This window comes from Clupea harengus, chromosome 6, assembly GCF_900700415.2.
Source record: "Clupea harengus chromosome 6, Ch_v2.0.2, whole genome shotgun sequence".
Classification (NCBI taxonomy): domain Eukaryota; kingdom Metazoa; phylum Chordata; class Actinopteri; order Clupeiformes; family Clupeidae; genus Clupea; species Clupea harengus.
The window spans coordinates 25,448,437-25,470,402 of record NC_045157.1 but is presented as its reverse complement, the minus strand read 5'-3'; the positions used below and the strand labels follow the sequence as shown (position 1 = coordinate 25,470,402).

Sequence of the window (21,966 nt, the reverse complement as noted above, 5' to 3'; positions counted from 1 at the left end):
CCTTGTTAATGTGGGACTTGAAGATTAGATCTGAATCTAAGATAACACCAAGACTTGTAACCTCAGATTTAATCCAGGGAGTTAATTTCCCCTGATTGTTAAACAGCATTTCTCTTTTTGTTTTAGGGCCGACTAGAAGGATATCAGTTTTGTCCTCGTTTAACTTTAAGAAAATATTGCTCATCCACTTATTTATCGCCAAAAGACAGGTAGTAATGGAGTGTATAGCTGCAGCATCATTTGGTCTGGCAGAGATGTACAGTTGCGTGTCATCCGCAGAACTATGGAAACATATATTGTGATTCTCTTAATCTCATTAACACTGGTATTATTTAATCAAGGGGAGATTGTCAGCAACACTATTTAAAGCAGATGACAAGGTATTGCTGAAATCTTCCACCATGTCATTTAAGGAGCAGTCATAACTGTATGGCTCATACGATCTCATAATATTAGTGAACTTTGCTTCAGCCTTGCCATCTATGAATCGCTTTTGAACCAAAAAAAATTCCTTTTAGTCTTTGTTAAGATTAGGTTGGCATCAAAAAACACAGTGGTCAGAGATAGGTAATTCAAATACTGAAACATTATCAATGTTTAACCCTGTTGTTATTACTAAGTCTAGAGTGTTACCATGTTGATCAAAGCTGTCCAGTAGATTCATGAGCTCCATAGCTTTAACAAAGAATGTTTAACACGACTGACTGGAAGACTGACTAGTCATTTTCATTTTTTGGTTTTTCATTTTGTGCACTCTTCAAAAGTGACTTGTACTTTATTGCTCATGCCATTTTAAAAGTCTTGTGTAAAATGCGTGTCCACTGAAAATAAACAAATGAGCTTCTAGTATTTTTTTATTTATTGGATATGCAAATGCAATATCAGAATAACTGTCCTTAGGACAGATAAGTGGTAATTAAAAAAAATCAACTATCTAAATATTAAAACTTTAAAACACAAAGGATTTTACTATATACAATACAAAAAAATAAAAAATAACAAGTGTAAAGTCCAGTGCAACAGTGCAGTGCAACAGAGCGAGGCACAGTGCATGGTCATCCGTACGAAAATGACTGCTGTGGGGCGGCATGTGTTGGTGGATATTGGGGTGGCATGTGATTGTGTGTATTTGCTTGTTGAGGCCTAGGTGTGTGCCGGAAGGCCGGTGTACTGGGGTGCGGTGTGGTATGCATGAAAGCTGGTGGGTGCCCTTGGAATTGCCCATTCCCAACGCTGCTGCTGTGGGGGTGTGCAAAGTTACTTGCATTGGGCTGGAGTAATAACTCCCTCATCAGGGAGATGCCGTCCTGTATAGTGCTGGTAATTTGCCCAATGTTTGTGTTGATTTGGGCAATGTTGTCCGAGTTGCGTCTGGAATTCTCCTCCATTAACGCCAACATCCGCCTCTTTATTTGAAGATCCTCCTGCTCGAGGGGGGTAGCCGGAACCTTCCTCTTTAGCCTGTCCCCTCTGTGGTTGTTCAGCTTTGCCTTGGATAAAGCAGAACAAATCACATTATTACGCAAACGCTTAAGGCCAAAGCTATGTTATAAATTCTGTACTAAAGCACCTACACAAAACAAGCATCGGATTCTAAACTGTGTGCACATCAAACGGTATGCGTCAAAGCATATAGCTAGCTTGCTAAGCTTAAAATCATGAGCCTACCTGGAGCAAATCCCTGCGCTTCTTTACAACTGCAGGAGGAAAATTTCGTATGGCTTCAGTTGGTTCAGAATCAGCAGTCTCCTCTGACTCTGAAGAGGAGTATTCGAGGTCCTCAATGCCCTCCTGGTCACTCGTCTCGATGGCGGCGTCGATACATTGCGTAGCAGGCGAACCACCCCAAAGCTGCTCACATAGCTCAAAATATATTAGCACCACCCGCCCATTGCCACTTCGACGCCCAGCGTCTACCGCCTTCCTGTAGTTCATTTTAACATTTTTCAACTTGCTTGTGACCTGTACTCTTGATATTGTTTTCGCGTCGTGAGGGAAATCCTTCTCTGTCGAGTTCTTCGGGTATTGCGCCTCAAACAGGCCCTTTATGTCCTCGTACTTCGACTTGCAGGACTCCCATTCGACACCCTCCTGTATCTTATTTGATTTGTAGTCCAGAGTGACTTGCAACAGGAGTTTCACCTCGTCGTCTGTCCACACCAACGAATCGATTTGGGTCTTGGAGCTTTCCTCTGCGTTCGCTATCTTCTTATTGTTGTTGTTTTCTTCTACTGCGGAGTTTGTTCTTGAAGATCCTTGAGCAAAAATAAAATAAAACATATGTATGCATGTTTGGCTATGTATATATGCTTATGAAAATTAAACATGCACATAATGATGAAGGCTCTACTACCCAACAAACAAGTTAAATTGAAATGTATTGAACAGTTAAGGTTTCCATGCCATCAGAACAATTGCAAGGATTTTTCTTGGCTTCAGTTCAGTGCTACATATCACAAAGCTTCAAGTTGCGCAAAACAGAGCAGCCAAATTAGCTTTAAATTGTTCTTTCCGTACAAATGTCATGGAAATGCACAAAAGCTTATCATGGCTAACTGTGGAAGCAAAGTGTGAATATCATATTCTACGATTCATGCATAATGTGATTTGGAAAAAGACACCTAATTTCTTTTGTGAAAGGTTGCTGCAGGCAGGCTTTTGCCATACGTACACAACTCGCCAAGTTTTCACTGGTCTCCTAGTTACCCCAGCTCCACGCACAAACTATATGTTAAGAACTATTATACATGAGAAAGATAGAGAATAATGCCACATAATAGATGTCATTAAGACAATTTTTTTTAGAATAGATACATGAGTAATTTTTGGGCTATTAAAGTGTGTGTTATTTGTTTTCCATTTTTGTAATTTTGTTTAGTACGTGTTGAAATCTTTGTCTATGTGTATTGTTTAATGTATACTCTCTGTATCACTTGAATTTTTACTCTCCAAGGTTTTTGCTTTGTATAACCTGAACTGCTTTTACTTAAATGTATATTCATGACGAACCCCAGGGAGACTAGCGACCACTTTGTGGAAACTAATGGGGATCCAAATAAACAATATATAAAAAAAGCTTGACAGTTGACAGCTAGGTTATAAGTTATCCTACTAGGATAGGGTGACCAGACGTCCCCGTTTTTGGTGGCCTGTCCCCGGTTTTCACTGTGCCCAACAACAGACATGGGATACAAATTTAAAAAAGAAATAAAGAAAACAATGACCAAACGTTTAGTTGCGTACCCTACACGCCACAGGCTCAAGCAAGCCAGACAGCCAGCTGCCAGGGGGGCAAGCTTTAGCTCAGAGCCAAAAGATGTTCTAGAATGCCCGTCTTTCTAGTATTTTGATTGGTGGAATATGCAGCGCGGTATAAGAAAATTTGCCCTTGTTTAAAAAAAAAAACAATTATTCCGAGAGAGATCGCATCCATTTATTAATTCAGCTAGTTAGCTCTGAAAAATCGAGTACAACAAGTAAAGATAGCATTTGGATAGGCGATTGGCGAACAGTGTTTCTTGTAAGGGTCATTGTTTATCATCTATGTCATATTATTTAACCTATAATATGTATTATGATCTACAATTTGCAACAATGTGTGTGTTAGGCAGCAGCTATCTGTCGGTCAGGTGTCAGCCACAGCTCTACTTGCTAACTAACTAACATTAGCAGTGATACTAACTACAGTACTATGACATTTCAGTGTCACTAGTCTGGATTCCTACTTAGAGGTAGTTGGCAACTTGTCATTAAATGAAACCACTTGAAAGCAGTGGAGTGCAGACTAACATTCATCACGAACCGTATGAGGTAGCCAGCCACGGCTATCTCTGGCTGGGTGGCTCAGGGAACGTTGGTTTAAAAGCAGCTCAACCACTCTTCCCCGCCATTAATTGTGTTGTAGGCTATTCGATACAGCCTCGTTGAACACCAAAGTTTTCGTTTAGTATTATATTAACCTACTTTTCAAACAGCCCTGGGCCAGGCTGTCAGATGTCTATTTTATCAATATAACATTACACTCGAAATCGGAAGACTATATATTTTTTTCTTTGTCAAGTTAATTTAAAACTGCTGATGTTATGGCAGTGGGTTGCGTTCAAGATGAGGGAGCAAAAACAGTCTCACCAGTTCAATTTTAAGCAGTGTGTTTCAATGTGCTAAAATCTTGAAATGAGTCATGTGCTTTGGCTACATAGATAGACATTTACAGGTAGCCTAGAATAATGGTAGACCTACATAACTTAAAAACAAACAAACAAAAAAACCTGTGTTCTTGTGGTGGTCTCTTAAAAGACACTAATGAATTGTGTTTTTCCCACATTAACTTCACGTATTCTTTATCAACAAAAGATGCCTCAATGGTTTTAAAATGTTATATGCTGGAAAAACCTACTCCTGTCACCCATCTGTGCAGACCAGTCACTTATCAGCCAATCACAGAGTTTAAGCCTACTGAAAAGAAGCTTGTGCATGACGTCAACAAAGCTCTTATCACTGATATTGGTTTCTTATTATCTGGCAAAAGGTTGTTACCTTTACTAATCTTCATTTCAGCCACTTTGTGACTCTGCTCAAGGGGGGTAGCCGGAACCTTCCTCTTTAGCCTGTCCCCTCTGTGGTTGTTCAGCTTTGCCTTGGATAAAGCAGAACAAATCACATTATTACACAAACGTTTAAAGCCAAACCTATGTTATAAATTATGTACTGAAGCACCTACACAAAACAAGCATCGGATTCTAAACTGTGTGCACATCAAACGGTTAGCGTCAAAGCATATAGCTAGCTCGCTAAGCTAGAAATCATGAGCCTACCTGGAGCAAATCCCTGCGCTTCTTTACAACCGCAGGAGAGAGATTTTGTATGGCTTCAGTTGGTTCAGAATCGGCAGTCTCCGCTGTCTCTGGAGAGGAGACTTCGAGGTCCTCCAGGTCACCCGTCTCGATGGCGGCGTCTATACACTGCGTAGCAGGCGAGCCACCCCAAAGCTGCTCACAGAGCTCAAAATTCATGAGCACCACCCGCCCATTGCCACTTCGACACCCAGTGTCCACTGCCTTCCTGTAGTTCCTTTTAATGTTTTTCAACTTGGTTGTGACCTGTATTCTTGACATTGTTTTCGCGTCGTGAGGGAAATCCCCCCCCGTCGAGTTATTCGGGTATTGCGCCTCAAACAGGCCCTTTATGTCCTCGTACTTCGACTTGCAGGACTCCCAGTCGACACCCTCCTGTATCTTATTTGATTTGTAGTCCAGAGTGACTTGCAACAGGAGTTTCACTTCGTTGTCTGTCCACACCAACAAATCGATTTTGGTCTTGGAGCTTTCCTTTGCGTTCGCCATCTTCTTGTTGTTGTCGTCTTCTTCTGCGGAGTTTGTATACAGCTTGCATGCTTTATTCGCATGCTCCATGTCACCTTCTCCGTTTTCTTCAGTTGTCTGTAGCAGTGTTACAGCATGTGGACAGGGCCTTAGGGATGACACTGTGTCAGCGGAGATCAATCTTCTTGAAGACCCTTGAGCAAAAATAAAATAAAACATATGTATGCATGTTTGGCTATGTATATATGCTTATGAAAATTAAACATGCACATAATGATGAAGGCTCTACTACCCAACAAACAAGTTAAATTGAAATGTATTGAACAGTTAAGGTTTCCATGCCATCAGAACAATTGCAAGGATTTTTCTTGGCTTCAGTTCAGTGCTACATATCACAAAGCTTAAAGTTGCACAAAACAGAGCAGCCAGATTAGCTTTAAATTGTTCTTTCCGTACAAATGTTAGTGGAAATGCACAAAAGCTTATCATGGCTAACTGTGGAATCAAAGTGTGAATATCATATTCTACGATTCATGCATAATGTGATTTGGAAAAAGACACCTCATTTCTTTTGTGAGAGGTTGCTGCGGGCAGGCTTTTGCCATACATACTAACTCGCCAAGTTTCCACTGGTCTCCTAGTTACCCCAGCTCCACGCACAAACTATATGTTAAGAACTGTTAGACATGAGAAAGATAGAGAATAATGCCACATAATAGATGTCATTAAGACGTAATTTTTTTAGAACAGATACATGAGTAATATTTGGGTTACCATAAGTCTAATAGAGTTTTGTTATTTTTTTCTTCATTTTTTTTTCATTTAGTTTAAGTACGTGTTGAAATCTTTGTCTATGTGTATTGTTTAATGTATACTCTCTGTATCACTTGAATTTTTACTCTACAATGTTTTTTCTTTGTATAACCTGAACTGCTTTTACTTAAATGTATATGCATGATGGACCCCAGGAAGACTAGCGACCACTTTGTGGAAAAAGGTTGAGTTGACAGCTAGGTTATAAGTTATCCTACTAGGATAGGGTGACCAGACGTCCCCAGTTTCCTAGGGCAGTCCCCGATTTTGGTGGCCTGTCCCCGGCTGGAGCGGTCACCGGTTTTCACTGTGACCAACAACAGACCCGGGATACAAATTTTTAAAAGAAAGAAAGAAAACAATGACCAAACGTTTAGTTGCGTACCCTACACGCCACAGGCTCAAGCAAGCCAGTCAGCCAGCTGCCAGGGGGAAAGCTCAAGCTCAGAGCTAAAAGATGTTCTAGAATGCCCGTCTTTCTAGTATTTTGATTGGTGGAATATGCAGTGCGGAATAGGAATCTTTGCCCTTTTTTATTTTTATTCCAAGAGAGATCGCGTCCATTCATTCATTCAGCCAGCTAGCTCTGAACAAACCGAGTACAACAAATCAATATAGCATTTGGATAGGCGATTGGCGAACGGTGTTTCTTGTAAGGGTCATTGCTTATCATCTATGTCATATTATTTGACCTATAATATGTATTATGATCTACAATTTGCAACAATGTGTGTGTAAAGCAGCAGCTATCTGTCGGTCAGGTGTCAGCCACAGCTCTACTTGCTAACTAACTAACATAAGCAGTAGGGGTGTAAAAAAAAAAAACGATACGTATCGATATTCGTTTTTGGCGTGTACGATACGACTACATCGATGCGTGAAGTCCCGTATCGGTATTAAAATGGCATAAACCGGTCTTTGCCCGATTTAAAAGTTATGAACCGGTTCACAAGCGTTTGTCTCTCCGTTTTTTGCTACGCAAAACACTGGCTGACCTGTTGCATTTGATCTCAGTCAGAACAATGACAGCCTGTCATTGGTTTATGCTATGCAGGCTTTGGCCAATCAGGCTGTATTCTCACAAATAACACCAAGACCTGGAGAGAATGACAGATTACAACTCCCATTCATTTCAACGGCCAATGCTATGCAAGCTACGCTTTTTATTTCAATGGCCAATGCTATGCTAGCTACTTCAGCCAAGGAAGATACATCGTTGTTGATTGCGTGATTCTACAGACATCCTCGGATTTAAATAATTATAATAATAATAAATAGGAAAATATTTGTATCATTAACAATTATGTTTAACATTTATAGTCATGATTCCGAGACCGAGCCATCGTGATGTCCTAACATAAATAAAAGCACTATATGAACACTGAAAATGGCAGTGAATAAATAAATAACCACTAAACTCAATCGCGTGGATATAGCCATAGTGGAATAGAATGGACATATCTACATTCTGTAACAGTACCTCCACCTCTGCCCTGGTGAAATTAGGTCTGGGTTTACCGGTGCTTGCTTTGAAATGATTTTGATCAATTAAGAACACATTTCCAGGCGTTCATGAATCCAGCGGAGATCTTTTCTGAGGTGGGTAAGAAGATATTTAATAAGACAAGTAAGAAAATGTTTCGAGAATGAGGTCCATTGTTTCCTCACAACTCAGTGTTTTCAATTATTGAACTGTATCGAATCGAATCGTACTGAATCGTTTTTTATCAACATGCATCTTTTCTTGTATCGTATCGTGCCCATGTATCGAGATACGAATCGGAATGTCTTTGTCATGAGAGATTTACACCCCTAATAAGCAGTGATACTAACTACATTAGTATGACATTTCAGTGTCACTAGTCTGGGTTGCTACTTAGAGGTAGTTGGCAACTTGTCATTAAATGAAACCACTTGAAAACCGAGGAGTGCAGACTTATGTTCATCACAAACCGTATGAGGTAGCCAGCCACGGCTATCTCTGGCTGGGTGGCTCCGGGAACGTTGGCTTAAAAGCCACGCAACCACTCTTTCCTGCCATTAATTGTGTTGTAGGCTTTTCGATACCGCCTCGTTGAATGCCAAAGTTTTCGTTTGATATTATATTAACATACTTTTCAAATAGCCCTGGGCCAGGCTGTCAGATGTGTAGGTGTAGTCCCACCATAGACTACATTACCCACAATTATCTTATCACCTTAATTCTTATCTACATTTCACTGGGACAGTATTGGTTACACCAAGGTTGTGACGCATTTCGTTCTCTCTGGCGATGGGTTTTACAACAGTGAACTCCATTCATAAAAGAGATACCCTCACTGCAGAACAAGAACAAAGGACCACGCAACGACGACTGATATCTAACTTCTGGCCAAAGTTCCGAAGATACTTTGACTCGTTTAGTTACAACCTAAGTTTATACCGGTAGGATTACACGGTAGCCCAGCAGTGTTCTGAGTAAGAGAAGGCGACCGGCTTCCCTTTTCGTTTATTCATGTCGACACCGAACTCTACATCCTTCGAGACCCATCGGACGTCCAACTAGGCCTCCCCGAGTTTCAGCTGACGAGCTGAGAAGGACACGGAATCTTCCACAAACCTGCGTTCAGTGCTGTTCATTGGAAGGCCGCATACTAAATTCAAGATGAGGAAGCAAAAACAGGCCCACCACTTCAATTTAAAGCAGTGGGTTTCAATGTGCTAAAATTTTTAAATGAGTCTTGTGCTTAGGCTACATAGATAGACATTTAGAGGTAGCCTATAATAATGGTAGACCTACATAACTTAAAAACAAAAAAACTTGTGTTCTTGTGGTGGACTCTTAAGACAGTAATGAAATGTGTTTTTCCCCACATAAATTTCACGTATTCTATATCAACAAAGATGCCTCAATGGTCTTAAAATGTTCTACGCTGAAAAACCTACACCTGTCACCCATATGTGCAGACCAGTCACTTATCAGCCAATCACATAGTTTAGGCCTACTGAAAGGAAGCTTGTGCATTACGTCAACAGAGTTCTTATCACTGATATTGGTTGTTATTATCTGGCAAAAGGTTGCTACCTTTACTAATCTTCATTCCAGCCACTTTGTGATACATTTTAGGAAGAAAACTCTTTGTTTGAAACTCCCTTTGCGATTTTTAGAGAACCAGGGTAAAATGAAATCATGACATGTTTTGGAGGTATTTACGTGTTTGAACTGAAAATGTCCCCGGATTTTTCTCCTCCATCCGCCTCTTTATTTGAAGATCCTCCTGCTCGAGGGGGGTAGCCGGTACCTTCCTCTTTAGCCTGTCCCCTCTGTGGTTGTTCAGCTTTGCCTCGGATAAAGCAGAACAAATATCACATTATTATGCAAACGTCTAAGGCCAAAGCTATGTTATAAATTGTGTACTAAAGCACCTACACAAAACAAGCATCGGATTCTAAACTGTGTGCATATCAAACGGTAAGCGTCAAAGCATATAGGTAGCTCGCACAGCTAGAAATCATGAGCCTACCTGGAGCAAATCCCTGCGCTTCTTTACAACCGCAGGAGAGAGATTTTGTATGGCTTCAGTTGGTTCAGAATCAGCAGTCTCCGCTGACTCTGAAGAGGAGTATTCGAGGTCCTCAATGCCCTCCTGGTCACTCGTCTCGATGGCGGCGTCGATACATTGCGTAGCAGGCGAGCCACCCCAAAGCTGCTCACATAGCTCAAAATACTTGAGCACCACCCGACTGCCACTTCGACGCCCAGCGACCACCGCCTTCCTGTAGTTCTTTCGTATATTTTTCAACTTGGTTTGGACCTGTATTCTTGATATTGTTTTCACGTCGTGAGGGAAATCCTTCTCTGTCGATTTATTCGGGTATTGCGCCTCAAACAGGCCCTTTATGTCCTCGTACTTCCACTTGCAGGACTCCCAGTCGACACCCTCCTGTAGCTTATTTGATTTGTAGTCTAGAGTGACTCGCAACAGGAGTTTCACCTCGCTGTTTGTCCACACCAATTGATTGGCTTTGGTCTTGGAGCTTTCCTTTGCGTTCACCATCTTCTTTTTGTTGTTGTTGTTGTCTTCTTCTGCAGTTTGTATACTTCTTCGTCTCCGTTTTCTTCAGTTGTCTGTAGCAGTGTTACAGCGTGTGGACACGGCCTTAGGGATGACACCGAGTCAGCGGAGATCAATCTTCTTGAAGACCCTTGAGCAAAAATAAAATAAAACATATGTATGCATGTTTGGCTATGTATATATGCTTATGAAAATGAAACATGCACAGAATGATGAAGGCTCTACTACCCAACAAACAAGTTATAATTGAAATGTATTGAACAGTTAAGGTTTCCATGCCATCCGAACAATTGCAAGGATTTTTTGGCTTCAGTTGTGGAAGCTAATGGGGATCCAAATAAACAATTTAAAAAAAAGCTTGACAGTTGACAGCTAGATAGTAAGTATCCTACTAGGAACACGTATCCCACATGAATTCTCGTCAGCCCGCATTTTGTAAAATTGTCGAAATAATTTAACAATGTAGCTATGATAGCTAGCTGGCGTTGCCTCTTGACAACAGATGATCCAGAACGCGGCGGCGCGTCTGGTGTTCAACCAACCGAAGAGGGCACACATCACCCCACTACTCATTGAGCTCCACTGGCTAGTGATGTTACAAATGAACCCGATGCTTCGGAGCGTGTGTCACGAAAGTGAAGCACTTCCAGACGGAGCGCGTATCGAGGCCTGTATCGTTTTGCTAAAATTACGGTCACTGGTGACGTCCGAAGCGTCATTTGAGTCAAGTGCTTCACAAAGTGGTTCGTTTGTTCACTTTTGGCGGGACGCTTCGAGTTTATAAGGTGTCCCAATTCCCATCTCGTATTCGTGTTTGTTGTCAGTGGTTGGAGACAGAGATAGTTAGAGACATAGCGATAGTTAGAGACTTAGCGGTAGTTGGAGATTTAGATTGTTTGTAGTAGTGTAGATAGTACTATAGATTATTTGAGATAGCGTTATGGAGCCAGTTAGGAAGAGAAAGTCGTCACCCGTGTGGGAACACTTTGATTTGATTTCTCCTAATAAGGTCTGTTTGTAGCTTGTATGACTTCCCTGACATTAGCCTATTATTGTGTTATTTCATGTTGTCCCATAAACCTTGGTTGTCAACAAACACACTGAAGAAAATTGAAGAAAGGAGGACAAAAAAAAGACACACTAAACAAAAGCAAAACCCGAGCAAAAAAGGCAGCAGCTCACAAAGAATATGAAACAGCAAATAAAGAAGTGAAGAAAAGTGCAAAATGTGACAAGCGGAATTACATTGAGAATTTGGCACGGGAAGCAGAGGAAGCAGCTGGAAAAAACAACATCAAAGAACTCTACATGACCACCAAGAAACTAGCTGGTAAGTTTAGACAGACAAACACCCAGATCAGGGATAAACAGGGACGACTTCTCACCACCAAAGAAGAACAACATCGAAGGTGGACAGAACACTTTAAGGAGCTGCTCAACAGACAGCCCCCTGCCCAAAAGGTAGAGATCCCACCAGCCACACACACGCTGGACATCAACTGTGGCCCCCCAACAAGATCTGAGGTGAGGAAGGCCATCAAGGAATTGCGACGTGGCAAAGCAGCAGGGCCAGATGACATCCCATCAGAGGCTCTACAAGCAGATCTCGACACCTCAACCACCATGCTCCACCAGCTAATAAAGACCATATGGTTGGAAGAAGGAAACATACCTTCAGCCGCATCATCTTGGAGAGACTTCGTAAGGGGGTTGATGATGAACTGAGAGAAAACCAAGCTGGTTTCAGGAACAAAAGATCGTGCACCGACCAAATTGCTAGCCTCAGGATCATCATTGAGCAGTCTATAGAATGGCGAACACCTGTTCATGTCAATTTCATAGACTTTGCAAAGGCATTTGACAGTGTAGACCGTGAAATGCTATGGAAACTCATGGCACACTATGGAATCCCCACAAAGTATACCAACATCATCAAGAACATGTACTGGGACATGCAATGCAACGTACTCTTCCAGGGATGCGCACAAGAAAAATTCAAAGTACTCACTGGCGTGAAACAGGGCTGCCTGCTTTCCCCTTTCCTCTTCCTTCTGTGCATTGACTGGATCATGGTACAATCAACCCACAATAAAAAGACTGGCATCCAGTGGAGTCTAACAGAACATCTGGAGGACCTCGACTTCGCGGATGACATCGCACTACTCTCCCATAGCCACCAACAGATGCAGGACAAATCCGAACTGCTAGAAAAAACAGCAGCTGGACTTGGACTCAAAATAAATGGTCCAAAAACCAAAGTAATGCGGATAAACACCAAGAACACGGACCCAATAACCATCGGGGACCAGACGCTGGAAGATGTCGACAAATTCACCTACCTGGGAAGTGTGATAGCTGTTGATGGTGGGACAGAGGATGACGTGAAGACAAGAATTGGGAAAGCAAGAACAGCATTTAACATCTTAAACAAAATTTGGAAAAGTAAAAACATCTCCCTCAAGACGAAGCTTCAAATCTTCAACTCCAACATCAAAACCGTGCTGCTCTATGGCTCCGAAACCTGGAGAACTACCACCAACATCACAAACAAACTACAAACCTTCATAAACCACTGTCTAAGACGCATCCTTGGAGTCTTCTGGCCAAACACAATAAGCAACATCAACCTATGGGAATGCACAAAACAAGAAACAGTAGATATACAGCTGTTAAGGAGAAAATGGAGCTGGATTGGACACACACTACGAAGAAACACAACAGCAATAACAAAACAGGCACTGACATGGAACCCACAAGGCAAACGGGGTAGAGGACGACCCAAAAAGACCTGGAGAAGGAGCACAGAGCAGGAATTCAAGAAGAAGGGGCTGACGTGGAAACAGCTGGAGAGGATGGCTCAGGACAGACGAGGGTGGAAACAATTCATCAATGGCCTATGTTCCGAGAGGAATACAAAGGCTTAACTAACTAACTCATGTTGTCACGGACCTTTAGTTTAATGAGTATCTTTTTTATTCGTAGGTGAAATGTATGATCTGTGACAAGCAACTGAGTTACAATAATAACACCTTCTCCATGTTGAGGCACTCTCACTACCCTTAGTTTTACAAAAGTAGGCTACTGACCAGTATTCCAAAAGCACTTTAACTAACCTCTGTTCCAACGGCATACAGAAAAGAGTAAAGATAATTAGCAGGCGTTTATATTCAAACCATCGGATTAAAATTCGCTATGACTGGGAATTAAACCTGAGTGTTCCGCGCATGAGGCGACGTCGCTAACCGTTGTGCCACCATACAATCACTGAATCTATTAGTCAAACCATTACTAGAAGAAAGAATAGAACAATGAAGCCTTTATTGTCATTGTATTTGCATACAACGAAATTTGAATTAATGAAGGTACGTTTTTTTCACCATACGTTTGTGTGCATGTGTTTGTGTTATTTTAGCAGGCCTTGCGCACCACAACAAATTGGACAAATTCACTGTCCCGAGAAAATCTTTCCTACACCTTATTTTTATTGATCAGCAGGTGTCACTAAAGAGCGAACGATGCCTCGAGTAGTGAACCTTTTTTCAACACGTTTGGCTGGAAAGCTTCGAAGGTTCATGAAGCTTCATTTCGCCATCACTACCACTGGCTGCCTGTAGCTGCTTGAATTAAGTTCAAGTCACTTATGCTTGCTACAGAGTGATAGCTGGTTCTGCTCCCACTTACTTAAATGCTTTTGTAAGGGCAAATGTTACCCCCAGGATGCTGCGCTCGTCTAATGAGCGTCGTTTAGCACTGTAGTCTGTGTAAGTACGGCAATCTAGACAATTCTCATTCGTAGTTCCACGTTGGTGGAACGAGCTGCCTAGCACTACCAGAGCAGGGGCGTCCCTCTCTACCTTTAAGAAGATCTTGAAGACCAAGCTCTTCGGAGAGCACCTCCCTTCTTAACTTGCACTTCTACTAGTACTTAACTTGCACTTCTACTAGTACTTAACTTGCACTTCTACTAGTACTTAACTTGCACTTACAGCAGTTACATTCCTGCCCCTTTTTTCTATTTCTTATGTAAAATAGTCTGTATTGTTACACTAGGTCTCTATTGCTCGTAGCTTGACTGTTCTCTCCCTTGTACGTCGCTTTGGATAAAAGCGTCTGCTAAATTACTAAATGTAAAATGTGCCTCTTTGAAAGATAACTATGGCGATAACTACCTGAAAACACGTCTATTGCTTGGCATGGTGGCTTTCAGTTATGAAAAAAATAAAAATGCCAGTTAGCTAGTTCGCTAACGTTGTCCCATACAACTGAATGGCTGAACTTAGCCTGTTAACTTGCTAGCTAGCTATCAATAAGGCAATTTGTTCTGTTACAAACGAACCACACACAATCATAACAAACACGTATCGAAGATATCGCTACAACATTTCAGTGAAAACATATAACAGATACTTACATTTATATTCGCTGCTGGGGCTGGAGTTGCCGGAAACCACTGCTGTTGTTTATCATGTGTATTGCAAAAGTTAGCATTACCGCGTTGCATCATGGGATGCAGTAACGACGACAAAGTCGCGCATGCGCGATGTGCGCGACTACCATCGGGTAGCGACAGTGAGCTCTGGCTGTTATGAAAATCCACTAAAATTTAATTTAGGCTGTATTTAAAGCATTTAGTGCACAAATGAAGAAACTAATAAAACTCTTCTGTGTATTTCTGGGGTAGTATACTTTATCTGAATATACTAAATATCAATTTAAGCATTAGAGCTTATAAGTGTATATTAAATACACAAAAGTACTACTGAGGTAGACATGTGTAATTAATACAGTTGTAATATATGTTTTAAGAAAATCTACTAAAATTGAACTTGATAATAGTATATGAAAATCTACTCATATTTAAAGCATTCACAGTACACTATTATGTAATGCACTAATACAAAAATACGTTTGTTTATTCTTGGGGTAGTATACTTTATATGAATTAACAAAACATCAATTTAAGTATTAGTGATAATTAGTGTACTTATATTAGAAATGTACTTGCTGATATTGAAGTATTTATTTTTTACCTGTCAACTCACCAATCTGATGCTCCTAGTTTGTCATCCTAGAAAACAACTGTCCACAAAAACTTTGAGATCTCACCTCCAAAGCAAAGGTAATGGTACTCAATTAGTATGTGCTGCATTTTAAGGATGGATTGATTGTTTTATTTGTGTAACTGTAAGCTTGTTTAGCGCAGTGAGTCAGTAGGCAATGCCTAATCATTGTCATCAGATTTTAGCTTCACTAAACATATCTATTGTACCTATGACAGAAACGCGATACGCTTCCATCGCTTTGGGTGGGCGTGTACTGTCGCCAGGGCTCTCAAGTTTTGAAGACAGGCAAGAGTGACATATTCCCCCCAAGGCCACGCCCCCGGCCCGCCCCCATCCCTGAGCAGTATTCTGTCCATGTCATGGATGAATGTCTTATATCAGTGGTTCTCAAAGTGGGGGGCGCGCCCCCCTGGGGGGGCGCGAACACTCTCCAGGGGGGGCGCGATGTCACAGACGGAGAAAAAAAAAAAACTACCGCCGACCTGTCACTGGTTAGTGAAAGCTCCCTCAGTGGCGAAATGCAAGGGGCTGGACTGACCCAAACAAATCAAATACGGTTTTGCTCCTGATCCACCAATCAAAACGGAGTTTTTTCATTTGAACGCGAGTTGCACCTAAGTTTCCGAGTATAAAAAAAAAAACGCAGGCATTGGTAAGCTCTCACCCTGAGATGACTCTGCAGAGTTTGTTCAATTTCTCTTGTTTCCTGTATCATTCAGATATTCATTGCTTTATAAACAGTCTTTTTAAAGACTCACTCCTTCCTTAGTAATACCTTACTGCGCTTGCAGTAGGTCTATTCGTAGCCTATTCTAAGGAGTAATTTGCCCCAGTCTTTTGAAAAAGCTCGTAGCCCCGAGAGCTAGCCTAGCTAGCTACCTTTTCCCAACTGCAGCTAGCCCTTTTCTCCTTAACACCTACCTTTATATTTTTGTATCATCCACCGTGTTGCAACAAATAAAACACCAGCACTTGAATACTATTTTGTGCTGTCCCTGTCTACATTGTGTACAGTTAGTTTTGTTAGGAATCATTGCCTAGCACAGCCTTATCCTTATCCATGTCGTTCACTACCACACATACAAGAACACGACGTTGAAATTAGAACCTTATTAACTTCACACACACTGTATCAGCAAACAAACACAACTATGGACACGTTTCTGATTCGTAAAAGTCAGAAAGAGAAGCCTGTGGACTTCTTTAAACATGAACGTGTTCGTCCAGCAACAACGAACCACCATCTCCAAGCAGTGTCTGGAGGCATCTTATGTAGTTGCTCATAGAATTGCTAAGCTTGGCCAACTCCATACAATTGCCGAAACACTGATTTTGCCGGCCGCGCAAGACGTGTAGAATAGAAGCTAAACTCAGCGCAATACTTATGTCAAATGACATTGTATCACGCCGAATATCAGAAATCAGTTTGGGTCCTATTTCAAAGAGGACTACCGTTCATTCACCTAAGTTCGGGATCCATTTCTCTGCTCAGCAGACGAGCTGTCAATAGACATGAAAGAGCAATTGAAGAGTGACAGTAGACTTAAGCATCTCCCCTATTTCGTCATTCTGGATAGCAATGATCACCTTTGCGACATAGCCTTAAAAATGCTCATCCTTTTCGCGTCGACATATTTGTGCCAGGCAGGCTTTTCAAGACTGACTGCGCTCGAAACTAAATACCGCAACCGCGCACAGATCGAGGATGACCTGAGGATATGTTTTCAAACATTGCCCCAAGATTTGAGAACCTTTGCAGTGCAAAGCAGGCTCATGTCTCACATTGACAGACCTGTAGGATTTTTTTTGTAAAGATCACAAGAGGCCCATAATAATAACAGTATCCAAATTATAGCAATAATAACACTAATTATTATTATGATAATAATACAATAATAATAATAATTGGTCGATAGTCATTAATTATAATAATAATAACATAATGATGGTGATAATAATGAATAGCCTACTAATAGGCCTACTATTACTGATAATAATAATAACAATAATAATAATAATAATAAATAGTTATAATAATTATCTGTATGGGCCTAACAATAGCCTAACCTTGACATGTCAGGCCTATCAATAACAATATGCTATCTATCTATCTATCTATCTATATATGGTTGTGTAGTTGAGGGCGGTGGCGGCGGGCCGCGCGCTGGGGGGGCCCCAACTACCCCTAACCAGCTTTGGGGGGGCCCAGCTTGCAAAAGTTTGAGAACCCCTGGTTCAGTGTGACAAACTCCTGATTAAATGTGATATTCTTGGGTAGGTGCTTTCTGCTCTTAAACAAATGTCCCTCAATTACAAGACGTATCAGCCAGGGGCGGAGATCCCATTTCATTGTAGGGGGGGACAATACATGGTCAAATTTCAGAGTGTAATTCCGGGGGGGGGGACATGAAAAAATTGCTTTCACGAGAGCTAGCATAAACTGCTAAATACCGAATTCTCTTATCACATTTACAAACAGAAATTCGAAGTAATTTTAGAATTATCTAAACAGCATTAAATGTACTAACACGAAATATCTATTCACAGACAAATAATGTCCAAAGTTCAAGAGAACTTGATGCTCAAAATAAGTTATAAAACAGCTCAACAGGGAATCGAACTAGCAACCTTTTGATTATAATACTACTTCTCTACCTCCTGCGCCACTGTCACTCCATATTACAATACCAGCATAGTTCATCCACGGCAGAAAAAGATGACATTCATTTAACTTCAGATAATTTAACAAATCTGGAGAGGCACTGAGATGTAGACCTACGTTTATTAACTAGCATGAACCTGCCCCTGACAGGACAGTGTCCTAGACTGTCTAGCTAGCTATCTTAACTGTGTTAATTACCGGCATGCGTGTGTTATCGGCAAACGTTCACGTTGTCATGCCAATCCATTAATAAACGTATGTATACTTGTGCATATCGATTGGAACTTCGTAAATGGAGTTTAGAAAAAAACTTCTTCTTTACATGTTCTTACTGCGTTCGAGAATGAGGTAAATCTCTTTACATATCGTGTATCATAGCGGCAGCGACAGGGGACAGAGTAGGAAACAGTCTGACAATCTGGCCGTGTAGGCTACTGGGCTGATTAACTGAAACACGGAGCTGCCGGTAGCCCTGCCCGTTGGAAACAGCATGTGAACCAAACCACTTTGAGGAATAGGGGGAACATGATTTTTCAACACTTAAAAAACACATTGTTTTACATCTATAAGTAGCACCGCTTGTGTCGTCGTATTTTTATTAAAAAAAAAATAAAAAAAAAATTCAATGATTGTTGGGGGGGACAACTTTATGGTAGGGGGGGACACGTCCCCCCCGTGATCTCCGCCTATGTGCCTACTGTTTGGCCTGATGCCCCTTACTGCCTATGTGCCTTGTCACATCCCGCACACCTGAATGGGCACAGGAGTTCTCTTGGCGGCAGATAGAGCACCAGTAATATGAGCTGGTGCTTCCTACAGTAATAAATGGCCATTTAGAGGTCCATTCACTATTAAAAGAGGTCAGGTGGCTGCCCCTGGGACTTTTCTCCCTTTTGTTCTAGCCATCTCCCCCACCGTCTCTTCCTCTTCCATCTGCACCGTCTCCTCCTCCTCCACCTGCACCGTCTCTTCCTCCTCCACCTGCACTGTCTCTTCCTCCTCCACCTGCACCGTCTCTTCCTCTTCCACCTGTATAGTCTCTTCCTCTTCCACCTGTACTGTCTCTTCCTCTTCCACCATCTCCTCCTCTAATGTGTTTACGACCTTCTCTGGGCCTAATCTGGCCTTTTTAGGGGGCTTTCCTCTTTGGGCGAAGGACAGGATGCTCATTTGTTTTTTACCTAACATCTTTGAAAGACAGATGCAATGATGCATCCATGGCCAGGATATTTATAACATGCTAGTATGCCTAATGAGCTGGCGATTCACAACTTCACCAGGCGTGAAGAAGCCTCGTAATCGGAATAGAATGTTCAAGCAAACACATTTACAAAAAATAATGCCCATAACATCATTGAATATTAAGGGCTGCCTAATATTCCTTCGAATTATAGGCTATATATATTTTTAATAGGCCTACTCAAATTTATTATAGCCTATTAACGAAGTTCGGAGTCAAAGCTATAGTGAAAAGGCAGGCTGTATCCTAAAACTGTGTTGGCCACAACACTCATTAAAAACTGATGCTAATTATCTGGGAAATATTCTCTAACTGCAGTCAAGTTGTCATTGCTTGTGTCAAACCATTGTGAATATGTTGCAACATTAAAACAGGAGACGACTTACTCTTTGTAGAAGACTGATGCTCGGAGCTCCAGTGGTTTCCTCAGGTGAACGAAACTTTCGGAAGATTAATCGCGCGCAATTCCAGGATGCTTTATTTTCATTGGTTGCTGGATGAAATCTTACCCAGATACAAAAGATACGTTTTTTTCTGATTGGCTATTCTGTAGGCCAGTTCTTTTTTTTTTGATTGGCTGATAAGTGGCAACTCACGGCAGAACTCCTGGTGAGTCGGGGAGACGTGCTTGATTCCTCCATGGTGAGGGCAGCGCAGCCAGGTCATGTTTACGCGCTGCGGCACATTAAATAGCCCAGAGTTTTTTTTCAGCGTGAGAAATACGATGTGTGGCGGGAGTGCGTGACTAAAGACCGAAATGAGTGACTGTCACGCTCAATGCGTGACACTTGAGAGCCCTGTGTCTCTGAACTGTCTGACTTGTGCAAAACATGGCGGGTGACGGTTCCAAATATGGTGTGTGTGAAAGTCCGCATGAAAGTACTTCCGTTACAGCGAAGAAAAGTTGTTTTTATTGACCAATGTAATTATCTCCCGCTTGTCCTTCGTTCGATTTATGAATACAATACTTTTTTCTTCCAATCTCATTATCTCCCGCTCGTTTTTGTTTCTTTTTGTGGTCTATGAAAAAAGTATAAATATGGAAGTTTTAATCGTTGTGGTGTATTCACCATGGACGGATTTTTCCCACTCGCCACTTGCGCTTTATTTATTCGGAGGAGGAGAAAACAGCGACCCCAAGGACACCGATTTTGGGTGCATCCCATACACCGGTCCCGCAAGACCTACGGGGAGTATCATCTGTTGGTGATAGAGCTGCGCCTGGATGCTGTTTTATTTCAGCAGTGTTTTAGGCTCAATACAGAGCAATTTGATTCACTGCTCACAAGAGTGGGTCCATTGATTTACATGATGACGACGTCTCGTGAACCAATTGGGCCACCCGAACGACTCGCCATCTGCCTGCGGTAAGCATTTTTACTATACCTCGTTTTTTCATGTAAATGTTTTTTTTTTATCAACAATTTTTCAATCTTGTAAGTATTTGATTTCATGTTTAATGTTTAAACCTAATTGTCAGCTCTAATTGAGTCATGAGATTTAGACTAATTACACTGTCTCTTGCAGGTTCCTGGCCACTGGTGACTCATTTAGAGTCATTGGTTTTAAGTTACCATGTGGGTGCAACCACCGTGGGGAGAATTGTTCAGGAGGTGTGCCGTGCCATTTGGGACAGCCTGGTGGGTGACTACATGCCAGTGCCAACCAAGCAGGACTGGAGGGACATCGCTGAGGGCTTCTCACAGCGGTGGAACTTCCCGAACTGTTTGGGCTCCGTGGATGGCAAGCATGTGGTTATCCAGGCCCCCTCTAACAGCGGCTCCCTCTTCCATAACTACAAGGGCACATACTCCATCGTGCTCCTTGCGGTGGTCGATTACGATTACCGGTTCCGAGTTATAGATGTTGGCAGCTATGGGCGGAGCAGTGATGGTGGGACCCTGGCCAACTCTGCCTTTGGTCAGGCTCTGAAGAGTGGGACACTGGACCTCCCAGAGGACTGCCCCATCCCTGCAGCTGAGGGCCTTGGACCGATGCCTCATGTCTTTGTGGGAGATGAGGCCTTTCCATTGCAGAAGAACCTGATGCGTCCTTTTCCAGGGAGAAACCTGACCAGGGAGAGTGAGTCCACTGCACTGCTGGATGCTCCCAGAACCGGCAGCAACAATGCTGCCCGAGAAGCCATCCGCTCCAGAGAGAGTTTCTGCACGTACTTCAATGCAGAGGGTGAAGTGTCCTGGCAACACAATGTGGTGTAGGCAGTGGCTTTGCAAAACGGCTCTTTTAAGAGCCACCCATGTTGATCATTTAGAAGCAAATATGTACAAGTTACATCAGTGTTTCCCCTACCGTTATATTAGGGGGGCGCCCCGCCCCCCCAACGGCACCCCCTGCCCCCCCTGGAAGGTCAAGTTAATTTTGTTCAATTTTATTTTCTATAAAGCGCCAGATCACAACGGAAGTAATTTAAGGCTACCTTTCCTATAGAACAGGTCTATAGCTTGTTCTTTTATTAAACAAAATAAATAGCCTTATGTTATTTATCTTATTTACACGACGGCATGTCATTTCTGTCTCTACATGGTCGCGCGTTTACAATTCTCTGTATCGCGCATGGCAGAGTTCCGCCGCGATGCGCACAAACACACACACACAGACACGTGCGCGCACACACAGGTGAGCACGCTCCCACCAGCTGACAGAATTGGGCTTAAGAATCAGTGCACAGCTACGGACACTTTTAAGCTTTAAAAAACTAATATCCAGGCGTTCATGAAACCGGCAGAGATCTTTTCCTAGGTAGGGTCGACAATGAGGCCCAATGAGAATGGCTACAACAGACGTGGAAACA

General features: G+C 42.1%; 1 protein-coding gene across 1 annotated transcript; it reads right to left on the bottom strand.

Moving 5' to 3' along the window:
• Positions 1 to 841: 841 nt before the first annotated feature.
• On the bottom strand, positions 842 to 14,697 carry LOC105889064. Its single transcript, XM_012814824.3, has 7 exons — positions 14,601 to 14,697; positions 9,638 to 10,319; positions 9,328 to 9,457; positions 4,815 to 5,515; positions 4,537 to 4,636; positions 1,669 to 2,255; positions 842 to 1,490 (listed from the first exon to the last, which is right to left on the bottom strand). Exons 2-7 carry the CDS (start codon positions 10,169 to 10,171, stop codon positions 1,056 to 1,058), a joined length of 2,487 nt encoding a protein of 828 aa, XP_012670278.2. The 5' UTR covers positions 10,172 to 10,319; positions 14,601 to 14,697; the 3' UTR covers positions 842 to 1,055.
• Positions 14,698 to 21,966: the final 7,269 nt, after the last annotated feature.